The 16662-nt window shown below is 45.1% G+C and overlaps 1 protein-coding gene across 1 annotated transcript in view; it reads left to right on the plus strand.

Annotated features, from left to right (window-relative positions):
• The window catches only part of triob (trio Rho guanine nucleotide exchange factor b), a gene marked incomplete at its 5' end in the record, with an annotated part of 92963 nt that extends 76883 nt beyond the window's left edge, over positions 1-16080 (plus strand). Inside the window, 24 exons of the mRNA XM_079227369.1 lie at positions 2200-2486; positions 2575-2808; positions 3927-4022; positions 4377-4525; positions 4704-4770; positions 4864-4967; positions 5084-5153; positions 5278-5367; positions 5453-5545; positions 5637-5687; positions 5791-5868; positions 6301-6492; positions 6614-6791; positions 6989-7872; positions 8823-9073; positions 9166-9295; positions 9397-9424; positions 9862-10024; positions 10201-10322; positions 10553-10631; positions 10755-10955; positions 11038-11176; positions 11683-11869; positions 13300-16080. Of these exons, the coding sequence (XP_079083495.1) occupies positions 2200-2486; positions 2575-2808; positions 3927-4022; positions 4377-4525; positions 4704-4770; positions 4864-4967; positions 5084-5153; positions 5278-5367; positions 5453-5545; positions 5637-5687; positions 5791-5868; positions 6301-6492; positions 6614-6791; positions 6989-7872; positions 8823-9073; positions 9166-9295; positions 9397-9424; positions 9862-10024; positions 10201-10322; positions 10553-10631; positions 10755-10955; positions 11038-11176; positions 11683-11869; positions 13300-13700 (4274 nt within the window). The 3' untranslated portion in view covers positions 13701-16080. The remainder of the gene's footprint in view (positions 1-2199; positions 2487-2574; positions 2809-3926; positions 4023-4376; positions 4526-4703; positions 4771-4863; positions 4968-5083; positions 5154-5277; positions 5368-5452; positions 5546-5636; positions 5688-5790; positions 5869-6300; positions 6493-6613; positions 6792-6988; positions 7873-8822; positions 9074-9165; positions 9296-9396; positions 9425-9861; positions 10025-10200; positions 10323-10552; positions 10632-10754; positions 10956-11037; positions 11177-11682; positions 11870-13299) is intronic.
• Positions 16081-16662: the final 582 nt, after the last annotated feature.

Genomic DNA, 16662 nt, shown 5'->3' on the forward strand with positions numbered 1-16662 from the left:
TTGTTTCTCACCAGAGCCCCACATTGCTGTGCGTCCACAGTGTAAATGTGTGTGTGCTTAACTTGCCCTGCAGCCTTTCATGTAATGGCTGAGAAGTACTCGCTAGCAGCACAGACACATGTTCGGTTGTCTCCAGGAAGCACGGTCGGCTTGCTCTACATGGGAAGTCCTGACTCCTGACTCCTCTCTTCTAGTTCGTTCCTTTTTAAAAGCACAAGTTTTCACTTAGGTGTTAAATTATGCACGCAAGTAAGTGTAGGTCTGCCAGTTTGAACACAAATGGCAGAAAAGGGCCCGGTTTTCACTATAAAAAAACTCTTTTCCACTTGCAGTGTATATATTCAGCACATTAAAACCCTAATTCAAATGCCTTGTAAGCGCATTAACTTTCTGCTCTTAGTCTGAATAATGGATAAAGTGTGCTGGTGTTATCCAGTGAAGTTACAATATACCGAACTCATAAAAGAACATTTTGATAGTCCTTGGAGAGCAGCGATAGTAAACGTTAAGGTATTTTTACAATATAAAAGAGGCCCCGTGATTGTACCTATGATTAAAACATTCCAGGGCAGTATCGTAACAAAGAGTTGTGACTGTGGTTTTCATTCGGTACTGCAGGGAAGATGAAGGCAGGAGGTCGAGCATAAAGCTCTTCTCCTTCCCTAGAAGATGGAAAAATATCTGTCTGGTGAATAACTGAACGGCAGGATAAAAACAGGATCAAAAGATGCGTACCAGGACTACTTTGCTCCGACTCATAGCTGAAAAATGATCTTTGCACGAGACAACTTATTGCAGAATCAGTGAAAGACGGTAACTTTTATGCTGCAGATATCTCCAGATGACCCAGAGTGAGATGGTGAGAGGAGCCTCAGATAAGATGGCTTCAGAGTCTCAACGATGTGAGAGAGGCTTGTTATTCCAGGAACTGGGCTTTCTTCTACCCTTGCATGAGATGTGAGAACACATGCTTCGTATCAGCAGAGCGCTATAAAAATAACTCTCCCAGAGGCTGAATGAATGACACGCTCATGCAACGTTCACATGCAGATGCAGATGCAGATGTGTTCATTCAGGCTGTGTAAAAGTGTCCAATGAGGGAAGGCAGGGTGTCCACACCTCCCGTTCATAAGAGCCATTCAGCTTGGTCACATGGTTTAATCTTTAGCAGATGCATGATTTTAACCACTAGGCTGAAGCTTGAATCTCTCAAAACATTATGCACTTCAATCAAGCTGTACAATATAGATGATTTAGTCTTGTATGCAGACTTAATACATTTGAATTGAAGCTCAACAACTCGATGCAATAAGAGCATAGTATCATCCTTGAGTCCAGCCCCTCAGACATGCGCTTGTCTTTGCAGCCATTCCCTCTCATCAGTCATGTGCTGATCTGCCTAATGAGAACATCATCACCAGAGGTCTCTGTTTCTTTACAAAGGGATACTCCCAAAATCCTGCTGGGGTCGTTCATTGAGCTGTGAGGTCTTACAGGAGGTCCATGCTCTGAGTTGTCGCAGCGTCATCCCAAGACTCATTGGTCACATAGCTTGTTGAGGTTTTGTTTCCTCATTCAGTCGCCTGCAGCCGCCTTGTAGAAAACGGGGAAGAGAAGACTGTCAAGGTAATGGAGGAGAAAGGGGGTTAGGCTAAAGATAGGAGGGAGAACGGGAGGGAAGGAGCAGACGGGTGGATGTATCTTTGAATCATTCAGACAAAGCCTCAAGCATCCATGTCCTCTATTGTGTTTTGCATCTCTCCATCACTAGTCGAAGAAGAGCTCTCCTCCTACCCATTCCCAAAGGAGAACAGCCTGCCTCCTGCACACAACACATACCAACCTGTACAAACAAACAAAAGCACACACATTGTCTTTCCTCAGTGTTCTCTCACTATATGCAAACTCACATATGCATATACAGCATGGTGACTATAGTGTCGTTTATGGGTTGTTGCACAACATGTAGCATACATTAACTACTGACTGAGGGCCTAGATAAAGATATGAACAGGGCTTCAATGCAATGCTGAACTTGTAATGCTTTAATATGTTGAGGTATATTAGTAATTAAAGAGGAAATATTCCATATTGCACATGTTCCAATCCTGCGCTTTGCTTTTTTGGTGATATCGCAGACTATACTTGTGATGAATATCATAATCAGCGTTCTCTTTATTTCCTTCCTCCCACCCTTAGACACCCTGTCTGTATCCAGTAACGACACCCTGCAACCAGGCTCCAGCCAAACCCTGGGTCATCACAGCTCGCCGGGCCCCAAACGCCCTGGGAACACCTTGAGGAAGTGGCTGACCAGCCCCGTGCGGCGGCTGAGCTCCGGCAAGGCCGACGGCCACGTCAAGAAGCTCGCCCACAAGCACAAGAAGAACCGCGACGGCACCAGGAAGAACATGGACACCATGGTCGGCTCGCAGAAGGACTCTGACGACAGCGCCGCCACGCCGCAGGACGAGACGCTGGAGGAAGTAAGAGCAGACGAGCGAACACCCGAACACACACTTTTGGTTTCCGAACCGACCGGTCGATCATTGTTCCCCTCCTCTCTGTCTCCAGCGTATGCGTAACGAGGGGCTGAGCAGTGGTACCCTGTCCAAGTCTTCTTCATCGGGCATGCAGAGCTGTGGCGAGGAGGAAGGAGAGGAGGGGGCGGACGCCGTCCCTCTACCGCCCCCTATGGCCATCCAGCAGCACAGCCTGCTGCAGCCCGACTCCCAAGACGACAAGGTTGGTGACCCAGGGCGACGCACACGCATGCATTACGAGTACGACACGTGCTCACGGACAAAGGTGTGCAGAAAACACAATGCACACGACCAACCAAGCCCCAAGTGGTTTTACGTTAACAAAGCAGATCTATGTGTCGGTGTACTGTATTTAAAATGGGCCAAATGTGATTTTGTTTGCACATAAATATGGTATGTGCATTAATAGGTAAGTGCAAGCACACACAAAATAAGTTGCTCTTTACAGGAAGATGCCTATTGAACCTTATTTCTTTACCCCCAATTGCTAATATTACAAATATTTGAACCACGTTAATCTTAATTTTGGTCCACACAAAGCTGACAATAACACAACTAAACTTTCACGTTGGCATCAATAACCTTTCTTTTTTCTCTTATCTCTTTGATGGTTGCATGCTCCTCCCTTCAGCATTACGTTGATTTCTGTTCTACTTCTCTTTTTTCCCAGTTTCCCTATCTCTCCATGTAAAATCACTCCATCATCTCCACTTTGGATCCTTCGTCATTTGAACTTAATTTCTTGCCTTTTTTTCTATCTTTCACCTAAAACAACGTCATTCCCATGGAGTGTAATTGTTCTGCTGTCGCTGAAGTGAATGCTCCATTCACGTGTCGCTGCAGCGGTCCGTTGTTTGTCGGACTAAATGGTGAAATCCCATTCAGTCTGGTTGTGACTAGGGGTTCCTCTTGACACTTTGCCTGCCACTCTGCCTCAGCCTGGGCTCTGTCGCGGAGGCAAAATGTCTCTTCGATGGAGTATTACGCAACAATGTTTGCTGTTGTCTGACCAACCTTGGTGCTTGTGCTTGAAGAGCAGTCTCCAATCCCAGAGCTTGCCCTTGACCTAAACCCACCTCATAACTCTTAACCCTGTTCCCCCCCCCCGAGACCAGTCTTTGATTGGCTCCAACTTGGCCCCCAGTTGACCCTTTTATTAGGGCGATCACACCCACCAAGTCCTTATTCGGACATGTGGAATATCGGGGTCCAAAGTCAACGAGGGTGAGCCTGATCACATACACAGTAGTAGCCATTGAGAATGTACCACTACTGCACGCATGCCGCTCCGCCAAGTTTTACATTAGTCCTGTTAACAACTTCACCGTTGACTTCTTTCTCTTTTCTTTCTTTCTTCCTTCCGTTTTCTGTCTCTGTTTTCAGTCTGCATCTCGTCTGTCCGCTCGTCCCAACAGCTCAGAGACGCCCAGTGCTGCTGAACTGGTCAGTGCCATCGAAGAGCTTGTGAAGAGCAAGATGGTGAGAGAGAGGAAAAATAAATCAATCAGAAACAAAAGCTCACAAATACATGCAAATGTGGGACATTTGCACAATTCTGATGGATCGTTGTACGAGCTTTTCCGGTGTTGTTGACAGAGAATGGCATTATGGCCTACTCGTCATCTGTCAGGACTGTGACTCACGATGCCAGCTGTCCACTGTTCCAACAAATGGACATTGAACTTTGGCCAATATCACACACATGCCCACTGGCTCACACACACCAAAGTAAAGATAATGCAGTTAAATGAAACCCGCTGTCCAAAAGATCCACTCAGTGACAGATCTTTCTTTCATCACTCTCCTCTCCTTGCCTGTGTCCTCTTTCCTCAGTCCTTGGAGGATCGTCCCAGTTCCCTGTCGGTGGAGCAAGGCGACAGCAGCTCTCCCTCCCTCAATCCCTCGGACAACTCCCTCCTCTCCTCCTCCTCGCCCATCGATGAGCTGGACGAGCGCAAGTCTGGCTTCTTCAAGAGGAGACAGTGAGTTATAAGCCAGCGTCGTGTTAGTGCTTTCATAAACAAAAGTTGCTGGAGTTCAATCTGTTAATCACGTTTGTCTTCCATTGTGTGCTTATATGGAACATTTTTGATGTGCATCCACAGCTGAGTGCATTACATTTGTATTTCACGGTGACAATTTCTGCTTTGTGTCCCTCAGTTATGTGCTTCTGGAGCTGGTGGAGACCGAGAGAGACTATGTCAGAGATCTGGGATCAGTGGTGGAGGTACAAACTGATATTGAAGCATCGGTTCTTAGAGATAGCTTCTTTTTTTTTTGTCGGAGTGTTTTACAATTGAGTCGACTTTCCTCCCCTCAGGGCTACATGAGCAGGATGAAAGAGGAAGGAATGCCAGATGACATGAGAGGAAAAGACAAGATCGTCTTTGGAAACATCCATCAGATCTATGACTGGCACAAAGAGTATGCTGGCAGTTAACGCGCCCTACAAATGTGTTTAAAGACAATACAAATAATACAGGCAGCGCCATGTTCCCTGGCAGGTTAGCTCATGAGTTTCTCTCTTGATTGGTCCACAGTCTTTTCCTGGGAGAGCTTGAGAAGTGTTTGGAGGATCCTGACAGGCTGGCTCCTTTATTTGTCAAACAGGTGAGGAACCTCGTCGCATTACATTTTTCTGCTCACGTACATTTCATTGTAAGTAAGGACATTGTATTTTCTAAGCTGTCACATTTCTTTCTCCCCTCTAAAAGCTACCTTTGTTTTGTTCCAGGAGCGGAGGCTGCACATGTACATTGTGTACTGCCAGAATAAACCCAAATCTGAGCACATTGTGTCAGAGTACATTGACACTTACTTTGAAGTAAGATTGATTTTACACCTACGGGATGTTCTCTGTATTTTATATCGTCCAGTATAGAGATAATAATGTTTGCATCTTTCACCAGGACCTGAAGCAGCGATTGGGCCACAGATTGCAGCTCACGGACCTGCTCATCAAACCCGTCCAACGCATAATGAAGTACCAGTTGCTGCTGAAGGTAAATCCACCACAGTGTTCTTACCTGGCAGGCTGCATTCAAGCTAAGTAGAGTACTCTTAATATTGATTAACATTCTATGCATTGCACAGGATCTTCACAAAATTTCGAAGAAGGCTGGGGCGGATACGACAGAGCTGGAGGTAACGTGACGCCCGGGTTGCAGCTCAAACGTTCTTAAAGTGACGACGCACAAAAATCCTAATTTCTGCGTTTGTTGTTGTTCACTCTCATGTTGTCCTGTAGAAAGCTGTCGAGGTGATGTGTGTGGTCCCCAAACGCTGCAACGACATGATGAATGTTGGGCGCCTCCAAGGCTTCGATGTAAGATGACTTTGTGTGCTCACCAGTTTGTGTGTGTCTGTGTATGTGCGTGTGCAACTGTACTATATATTAATAAGGTATATATGTAAATAGTTTATTCCCTGCAGACATTACATTCTGTCAACTGCCACTAGGTGTCAGTGTGCCCTCATTTTTGCAGATATGTTATCAGTGTTTTTGTTCATGCTTTAGCGACACTTGTTTATTATTTCATTTAAAAAACAGATAAAAATGAAGCCACATTTACACAGGTTGAACTGTATGTAGTTTAGATAGCATTAGATATTACTTCTGTCTTTGTTTCTCTTGTTTTTTTTACCTCTCTTACCTCGCTTACTCCAAATTTAAGCTGAGCAAACGTAAAAGACCCTCCAGTCCTCCACTGTCCCTGTCTTCTTATTTGCTTTCTCTCTGCTCTCGCTCTTTCTTCAGGGTAAAATCGTGGCTCAGGGCAGATTGCTCCTCCAAGACACCTTCATGGTGTCAGACCAGGATGGAGGACTTCTGTCCAGGATGAAAGAGAGGAGAGTCTTCCTCTTTGAGCAGATCGTCATCATCAGCGAGCCCATCGACAAAAAGAAAGGCTTCTCTTCTCCTGGCTACCTCTTCAAGAACAACATCAAGGTCAGTGCAGCTCAATGAAATCGCCCAAAGCTGCACTTAGAGCAGAAAACATCTCACTTTTCGCTTTAACTATTTCCCTTCCTCTTCATTCTTCTTCTCTCTTCTTGGCTCATCTCTGCAGGTGAGCTGGTTGGGTTTGGAGGAAAATACAGACGACCCCTGCAAGTTCACGCTCACCTCCAGATCATCGAGTGGCAACCTGGAGAGGTACACCCTCCATTCAATGAGCCCTGGAGTCAGCCAAGTCTGGGTCCACCAGGTCAGCCAAATACTGGAGAACCAGCGGAATTTCCTCAATGGTAAGAGAATGATGTGCATGTTACCGTGCACACAATTCAGCAACATATATAAGTGGAAATGTTTGGATTGTACTAGAACTTTTTCAACTTCTTCAAACTAAATAATATCCGACGGTATTCCATCTTTAATTATGAGGTTTTACTCAAATGTGCTTTTGTGATATGAGTGAAATCTTGCCCCTTATCCTTTCCCACAGCTCTAACATCCCCCATAGAGTACCAGAGGAACCACGTGGGTGGTGGCGGGCCGGGCGGTCCACCCGGCAGTAGCAGCAGTAGTACTGGAGGGCTGCCCGGAGGCAGCAGCTCCAACGCCACCATGGGAGGTGGAGGTGGCGGCGGCGGCGGCTCTGGAGGATCAGGGGGCAGCTCCTCTTCCCTGTGCGGCCCTCGCTCCCGACCCTCCCGCATACCCCAGCCATCCTCACGCCTCCCCCAGCCCGTCCACCACCACCATCCCCCGGGCCCTGAGGGGCCCGACCAATCAGCAGGTATGTGGTCTCCCTGCCACCCTCAGTCCCTCCCCTCTAACCTGTACTCTGACACCACCACAAATGGAGAGGTGTTGGCCTCAGAGGTCCCTAAGATGAGGATGCTGGATAGTCCTCATGGAAGTAACAGTAATAACAGTAACACGCCTTCAGACGGCATGGAGGGCAGAGTCAAACTGGGTCCGGGGGGCTATGAAGAAACCCAGAAACATCCAACAGCTGGTATACCACAGATGGCCGTGGCTCCTCTGAATTTGCCCCTAAAAAGCCCCCGAGTTGGGACAGTTGCTCCTCTCATTTCACCTCAGTCCCCTGGAGGTGGAGGAAAGGAGGCATGTGTCCCCTCCAGCCCAGCTCATAAAGGCAACTCCTTCTGGGCTATGGTCCCTGCTATGCCTGCCTCTCCCGCCAGCCGGCCTGGTTCCTTCTCCTACCCCAGTGACGGTGGTGGAGGAGGGGACTCTTTGGGCAGAGGAAGCCACGGGACGCCCTCTCATCACCGCAACTCCTCCCACAGTAAGGACATAGACCGCATGAGCACCTGCTCCTCCACCAGCGAGCAGTCCATACACTCCACCCAGAGTAACGGGGTAAGATGCCAAGCCGAGGCCCAGGCTTTAGTGAGGCCTAGAGCTACTCGCTAGTCACTAACCCCGCCCTCACCGACTGGCTGTCCGTCAGTCGCCCTGCCGCTGCCTCTCAGAATGGCTTGTGCGTGCAACTACTACTACACTGGAGATTAACGCCTATCTGAGTGCACTAACTTCACCGACGGTGTGTGTGAGAGAGAATTTTTTCGTTGCTCTCAGAATGTACTAACAGTGTGGATCTGCCTCCTTAGACTCTCTGAGCTTCAGTATGTGTTCGCTTCTTTACTGCAGCTAATTGCCCGTTTACTTAAAAAGCACCATTTCTCTTTGATCCTTTTTCATTAATGCCTCCACGGGATTTTTGCTATGCGATTATCAATGACCTTAATGGTTACAACTTTGACACATTACCTTCTTTCTCGTTTGGTTATCTTTGAGACGACACCGGCTGCTGTTTGCTTCACTTCCGCCTGCTCTGTCTCTCCTCAAGCTGATGGAGTGTCTTCTATATTTCTTCTTGGAAATAGTTTTTTTTTACTTCAACTTCAACTCTGTGTACTTGGAACCACAAAGTTCCGTATTTCAGCATCTGGCCTGAGAATCATAACTTCTGCTTCACATCTTTTCAGATCATCACCTCTGTCTAAAATCATTTATTAGTCAAATATTGCATTAAAAATATCTCTGCAAGATTAAAAAGAAGAAAAAAAGCATTTTGCAATTCTTCCTGCATGCATCTAGCATAATAGCAGGATTGTTTGTGTGTGTTACCGTCAATCAAATCCTGCATTTGATTGGTGTGAAGATACTGATACACTTGTGTACTTCCCTTTTGTAGCAATGAATGTGCATGTGTGTATTGTGTGTGTGTGTGTTCTACAACCTCACTGTGCACGGTTTAAAGTGTTGTCTGGTTAAGTCAAAAGCTTGACGCCGTTCTTCTCCGACAGAGTGAAAGCAGTAGCAGCAGCAGTGTGTCCACCATGTTGGTGACCCAGGACTACGTGGCAGTGAAGGAGGATGAGATCAGTGTGGTGCAGGGTGAGGTGGTCCAGATGCTAGCCAGCAACCAGCAAAACATGTTCCTGGTGTACCGGGCGTTCAATGAGCACTGCCCTGCCGCCGAGGGCTGGATCCCTGGCTACGTATTGGGACACACCTCATCCTCCATCACACCCGAACTCCCCGAAGGAACCATCAAGTAAGACTACAAGGCATGTGTCCTGTTTCGGTGTCAGAATTCATCGTGATTATAATCTAAACTGAGATGTTCTCCCCTCTGGTCGGGTTTAGAAAATCATTATCATGGCACACGGCACTCCGCATCCGCAGAAAGTCTGAGAAAAGAGACAAGGAGGGCAGGAAGATGGAGAACGGCTACCGCAAGTCTCAGGACGGCCTGGCCAACAAAGTCTCTGTCAAGGTAGAGAGTGTGAAGTTATTTTTCACACCCAATTCATTTGCTCTTTCTGTTTCAGTATGTGCAAAAAAAAATCTAATTCTGTCCTTTCATTCTCATTACAGCTTCTAAATCCCAACTTCATCCATGATGGTATGTAGCCAGTGTTGCTTTTGTCAAAGGTGTGTGTGTGTGTGTGTGTGTGTGTGTGTGTGTATGTGTGTGTGTGTGTGTGTGTGTGTGTGTGTGTGCATGATAATGGCAACCTGAAGGAAAAAACAACCCCATAAACCTTACAGATCTATATGTGGTTTAAATTGGACACCATGGTCATTTACTGTTACAGGCTTTGAAGCCTGTAACTTTATACATATGTAATAAAATGTATTTCAAGCTGATTTGAGCCCCAAGGTGCAGTATCACTTTCTCTTATGTATGAATGAATATATACATTATTAATCCCTATGGGGAAATTTGGTGTCGGGGTAGCAGCAATTTACAAACAAAAAATAAAAATATAAAAACAACAGGGATGAAAGATAAAAGATATATATATATACAATAATGCAAATTAAAATCTTTCTCTGCAGCTCCCCCAGAGTTCCTCGTCCCGGTCAGCGATGCAGCGTGTGAGGGCGGCGACAGCGTTACTCTGAGGTGCAAAGTGTGTGGTCGACCCCGGGCCACCGTCACTTGGCGGGGACCCGACAACAACACTCTGAGCAACAACGGCCACTTCAGCATCACTCACAGGTGACAGCACATGTTCTGGACTTCATGTGAGGTGACTTAAATGAAGCATCTGGCTCATGGGACGTGACGCCTTGGTTATAAGAAACATTAAATAGAACTGTGCATTTTGTGCAAAAATCTCAAGCTAGCATGGTGCATCTTGTTTGATGTGCATATCTCTCTCTCTCTCCCTCCAGTGAGACAGGAGAGGCAGCTCTTCGTATCCTGGGAGTGTCTGTAGAGGACAGTGGTGTGTACACCTGTGTTGCCACAAATGTAGCCGGCTCTGTCACCTCCTCCGGCAGCCTCGGAGTCTCAGGTGAGAGTCTGTTCACGGTAGAAACCCTTTAACTATTTGCCAGTAAGCCAATTGTTTCTGTCAGGCTCAATTATTGTGTATATTGTGCTACTTAGACCTCCGTGAACAACTAAAGCGGTACACATTAACTGAACTTTCATTTGTCAGACAAACAAAATGAAAAAGTTATAATCGCTTTGAAAGCCATGTTCCTGCTTCGTAGACTTGATCCAGCCTCCATGTGTTCTCAGGAGCCCCTGATGATGGCGGTGAAGTCCTCTGGAAAAGCAGCTTTGAGTCCCACTACACAGAGATCACTGAGCTAGGAAGGTAAGAATGTACTGATGCAACTTACTGAGTGTGTAATCTACCTGAGATCCAGAATAAGGTCAATGCAACCTTGTATTAAACAGGTATTCACATATTCGTCTAAACCCTAATTTCTGCTCCCAGGGGCCGGTTCTCCGTGACTAAGCGGTGTGACCAGAGAGGGAGTAAACGGACAGTCGCAGCGAAGCACATTAACAAGAAGCTACTGCTTCGGGAGCAGGTGCTGCAGGAGGTGCGACTCCTCCAGGCTCTGGACCATCCCAACCTGGTCAAGCTGCTGGACACATACGAGACGGCCAACAGCTACGTGCTTGTGCAAGAGATGTAAGTACAGTTGTGTTTCCAATGTCGATGTTGAAAGATCCAAATCGACGAATGCATTATGCGCTTCTGTTTCTGTTTCCAGGGCGGACCAGGGACGTTTCCTGGACTACATCGTGAGCTGGGGCAACCTGACGGAGGAGAAGGTGGCTCTCTACCTCAGAGATATTCTGGAAGCTCTCCACTACCTGCACAGCTGGAGGATAGCACACCTTGATCTCAAAGTAAATACATTACATTTCATTTAGCTGACGCTTTTAGCCAAAATGACTTACAATAAGTGCATTCAACCATGAGTACAAACTCAGAACAACAAGAATCAAGAAAGTACAATTTCTTAAAGAAAGTCAAACTACAAAGTGCTATAAATAAGTGCCATTAAAGTGCTACTACAGTGCTACTTTCCTTTTTCAAGTTGTAGTCGAAAAAGATGTGTTTTTAGTTTGCGACGGAAGATGTAGAGACTTTCTGCTGTCACGCAGAGCTAAATAATTAGTAATTAGTTGGCCAAAAAATGCCCAAGTTTCTCTGATCCAGCTTCCAAAAATGTCTGTTTTTGATTATCTGATGTGATAGCAAAATGAATATGGTATGGAAATGGGCTCTGGGCTCTGGGAGCTGAATATAAGTGCCACGCGAGTCAGCAAACCACTTAAAACTGTAAAAACTGGATCTCATTTTGTAAGGAACGATGTCGCTCCGGGTCTAACGCTTTCCCCCGCCCCTGCAGCCAGAGAACATAGTGGTGGAACATGCGTCTTCCCAGCCAGTGATCAAGCTCACAGACTTTGGTGATGCCACTCAGCTGAACCCTCCCTCCTTCTACATCCATCCTCTCCTGGGAAGCCCAGAGTTCTCTGCTCCTGAGCTGATCCTGGGTCAGCCCGCCTCACTGATGTCTGACCTCTGGAGCTTAGGTTTGTAACTAAGCACCAGTAGTTTGACGCACATCCCATAATATCCTGTTGCTCACTAATTGATTCACTATCTACCGTAAACGTCGGGTTACAAGCCGCCGGTCAGTGTCCCCGTTGTAGCTAGCTAGTAGCAGCTGCTAGCTAGTAGCAGCTGCTAGCTAGCGCTGCTGCCCGCGTCCCCTCTGCCCAAGTCGGGTGTCGAGCCTAGTCCCGCTACCTTCGGTGGTTTCCGGGTAGGTAGCGGAAGTTAGCGGGGAAGTAACGGAGCGCTAGCAGGAACACCAGCTGGCTACAGCGGGGAGCTAACGGGGACACTGACCGAAGGTAGTAGCGGCTCGTAACCCGACGTTTACGATATGTACACTGTAAAATCTGATGAGTAAAGTCAACTCAAATAGTTTAAGGAAACCGATTGCCTTGAACCATTTAAGTTAAATAACTTAAATCCTTTTAGTGGAAAAAATGCTTAAATGGAGTACTCCTAACTCAAGTATTTATTGTTAGGTATACTCAAGTAAATAAATTACTAGTACTAACTCCATTCTTTGTATTGAACTTAAAACATATTTACTATTTAAACTTATTTGTAATGTTCAGATGGAATGAATTTATTAGAACCAATATGATTATTTGACCAAAACATTACACATAGGGCTGTGCGGTATACCGGTTCTATTTGAAACCGGTATGAATTTTTCATATACCGCATGGCCATAACGACTGTTGTCGCTCTTCGGCAGGCAGCCACCTTTATTTCTTCACACATATTTTCTTTACACCACTGAGGGCGCAGCAGTCGGAGCTACTTACGTGTCATGGTTGTAATTTGTGTCATGGTTAAAACTTTATAACAACAATCAACAATAACCCACAACTAACGCTCTTTAACAGGGTAAAACACCACGACACAAACTATTTGTAACACTAATAATTGTGATAATTGTGCTGAACTGCATGCTGGGTAGACTCGCCCACTTCACAACAAGCAGAAACTCCGTTGCAGGAAGAGACAGACCCTTCCGGTCTGCTGGTTACAGTAACAGTGTTATCGGATAGTACAGTGTATATTTCTCGGTAACTTTTGAAAAATCAAATCGAAAAAATGGCGAAAAATTTACATTTCTTAACGACAGATCAAGGATCAGCTAAGTTTTCGAACACATCCACTGTCTATAAAATCCATTTAGATCAAATGAGTTAATACAACTCATTGGAATTGATAGACTTAACGTGAAAGTCTACCAGAAGTTGATCAAACTCAATGACTGAGTCATTATGACTGCAGTTCACTTTCGAGTTCATCTTAGTGTATCACTCAAGTAACTACAACTTTCTATGCCATTTAAGTTGGGTTAGCTTACTTCTTTTATTAAGATGAGCTGGTAGGTTTTACAGTGTATTGATTGATGTACTGGTGTATTGTTCTCCAGGGGTGGTAACCTATGTTATACTGAGTGGCGCCTCCCCCTTCCTGGATGAGAGTTTGGAGGAGACGTGTCTGAACATCTGCCGCCTGGACTTCAGCTTCCCAGAGGACTACTTCCAGGGCGTGAGCACATCTGCCAGAGACTTTGTCTGCCTGCTGCTGCAGGGCGAGCCGGAGCGACGGCCCCCTGCGGCTTCCCTCCTGCAGGAGCCTTGGCTGCAGCCTCGAGGCGTGATCCACAGAGACACCTTAAATCACACGCAGCCATCTCAGAGCCATCACACCTCACATCTGGACACCTCCAGACTCATTTCCTTCCTCGAGAGAAGGAAACACCAGAACGATGTTCGGCCCATCGGCACCATCAAGGCCTTCCTTCACAGCCGTCTGCTGAACCACATCTAATAAACGGGTCTCGAGGTGGATGCGACTGTGACAACATGTACTGTAGACATTGCTGGGGTAAAGAAGGAATGCATGCCTGTCCAGCAGAATTAAGAGGATGGGTAACACGTGTGTTTAGTTGAGCTGCGCTACTGAGAGGACCACCAGCAACATTTCCACAATGATCACCTTTTCCCTCACGAAGCCACAAAAGTCCTGCTGCTGCTGACTGTTCGATCTCTGCTGATAAACCCTTTGACTCTCCCCGACCCCTCTCCTTCACCTCGGCATATTGTCATTATGCCTGCACAACAAATGAACTGTTGGAATCTGTGTGAGATTTCAAACCTTGACTTAGCAGGGAGAGAAAACCAAGCGTTCTCAACAAGCTTCCTCCGCGAGCTTGAGCAGGTTCTTGCGTTTTTCGGACGGCGTTGAACAGAGGAAATAGAATGCTGTATAATAAGAGTTATTCAGGCTGCTTTCGGTTGAACGCGAGGAATTGTTTCTTTTCTAACGAGAGATTACTTTTTGTAAATGAAACCATGTACAGTGAGGAATACAGAGGACTGTCTTTATTCATACCTTTTGGGAAACAGAGGTGAGTTAGTGAGGAGGAAGAGGAGGAAGAGGAACGAGATGTGTGTACAAAGTGGCACCCGTCAGCAGGGTCCACTCATTCTAGAACAATATGAAGACCAAAACCATGTTTTCCAGAAACACATTATAGTTATATTCAGTGCAATAGTTAGCTTATCTTCATGCCCCCCCCCCCCCCCCCCGTTCAATTTGAAAGGTGAAATCATTTCAGTTTGTTAAACTAAATTAACTTAAATTAAGCATTAAAGCGATTCAGCCAAGCTTCTCAGATTTGTACCTGCATCCGCCTTATTTGTAAATAACGTGTTCCTGCCTTTCATTCTCATTTTGAAGAATTTGTCTCAAATGAACAAAAGGTATATCATTTGCCGAGTATTACTGAGACCATGCAGTTGGTGAAGTAAGTCACTCCCTGCAGCTGGATTTTCACTATGAACAAACCGCTACTAGGAATGCACTCGTATTTTGCATCAATTCCCATGTGCAATGTTGCAGCTTTAACATTTATGCAACTATTTATGAAGACTTTGTGTTGTAGCCGTATTCTTAAAAAGGCATGTACGTACCTGGTACTGCGGTAGATGTCTGTATTGTGTTAACTCTTATGTATTAAGTTCAGTATTAATATCTTCAAAACCCCCAGACAAGAGGCGGGTTTTTGGAAATAATGTATAAAAATGTGTATCTATAAAATATAGGCACTTATGCTTTCATTTTGTCATTGTTTTGTTTTTATTTTCTGTAACAATACCAAAGTTGACTATGCTTTCTTTTCCTGCTAAAAATGTGTGTGTTTTATTTTTTAATGATTTGTCATGTTAAGTTATAACACCACACTGAATCAGGACATACACGTGTTTACTTCAGTCTGGCTTTATTTATTCTTATTGTAATAGGAAATTGTTTGGTGGCTTCTGAAAAAAAAACCTAATATTTCACTTGTCTTTTTTCCAAGCTGTGCACAAAGTGGTTTTGCTGTGTGAGTTTATTTGGCTTTTGTAGGTATAGGTTCTGGTGTATGTCGCAAGATTTTTAAGCATCTCAGTTTGACGTCATAAGACCTGGAAAAATGTCTTCTTGTGGCCGACGCACCACGGACTTAACATGATTGGAGAAAGCATTAAACCCTTTCGGAGACACACACATCTTGCTCCTATAATACTTCAAATGTATCCCTTTGATAAATATCATTCAGCATTAACAGGCATCTGACACGAAAGAAGTCTCTTCCAGTTTGTTTTTTTCATTTGAATGAGTTGATGTCTTTTTTTTTTAAAGTGCCAGTTGAGGGAGTCGACCTAGAGAGGTGGGTGGAACTAAAACGTGCATTGTTTCTGATTTTTATTTGAAGGTTGTAAGAGTTCCTGTCCCATTTGATGTTAAAGAAGTTTGTCTGTACAGTCCAAGTCTCTCATTTTGTGTCATTGTTATTTATTGGTGTGGATCTAGGTTTCCCAAAATCATGCTGTTAATCAGTTTATCAAATTCTCTCAGAGCCTATTCATGGAAGATTATGATCTAACTAATAAAATGCCTTTGGGAAACCCAGCCCACACATGATGTAAAGATGTACAGAGAGGGTCGGGCAGTTTGCCCACACCCAGGATGTAAACCTCATAACTATGTCATATTTTAAATACAAATAGAACAAGACTGCAGCAATGTCATTTTGAATGTCTTATTATGACTTATTTTTACTTTTGCATGTATATTTCTTTGTACAGAAGATTGTGTCTACATGTTACTAAGTGCTGTAAATATTTAATTTTGTCCTCTGTTATTTTGCCATTAAACATACAAGGAACAACTGGTGTCTGAAACTGTGTGCACATACAGCGCACTCGCATGCACCCACACGTGGAAATGTCACCTGTCTTGAAACTAGTCATATTTATTCACGATTTCCCATAAGCTTCGAGGGTTGGAAGGCGAGGCGATGCTGTATTTTACGGCATGAAGGCCGGGGAAACCCCCGGAATGGTCAACGTAAGTCCTACTTGAATGAACACAGCAATAACAAACATCCTCCACAGTGAGGGGAAATCCTGTAGTTTCCAACAATGAAAGGCAAGATGCTAAAAAAAAAAGGATATGTGCACAGTAATACTAAGCTAATGTGTTTACTAGGATAAAGATCTGAGTCTGTGATAACCCGTGAACAATAAACCAGAGAGGCGACGCTGCAGATCTTATCGGCCCTCTGCAGATGCTGCAACTGTGCATGAATCAGTAGAGCGTTCAACTTCCCCATCTCAACCCACTTCTCATCTCAGATACCTGCGTTTATATCAAACAAAAGAGAGTTCAAAGTTACCGGAAAGACGGTCGTATACGTGTACGCTCATAGGATGACTTCCATCCTCACGTAGATATGTGTTGTTTG

Source organism: Taurulus bubalis (genome assembly GCF_910589615.1).
Source record: "Taurulus bubalis genome assembly, chromosome: 12".
Taxonomy (NCBI): domain Eukaryota; kingdom Metazoa; phylum Chordata; class Actinopteri; order Perciformes; family Cottidae; genus Taurulus; species Taurulus bubalis.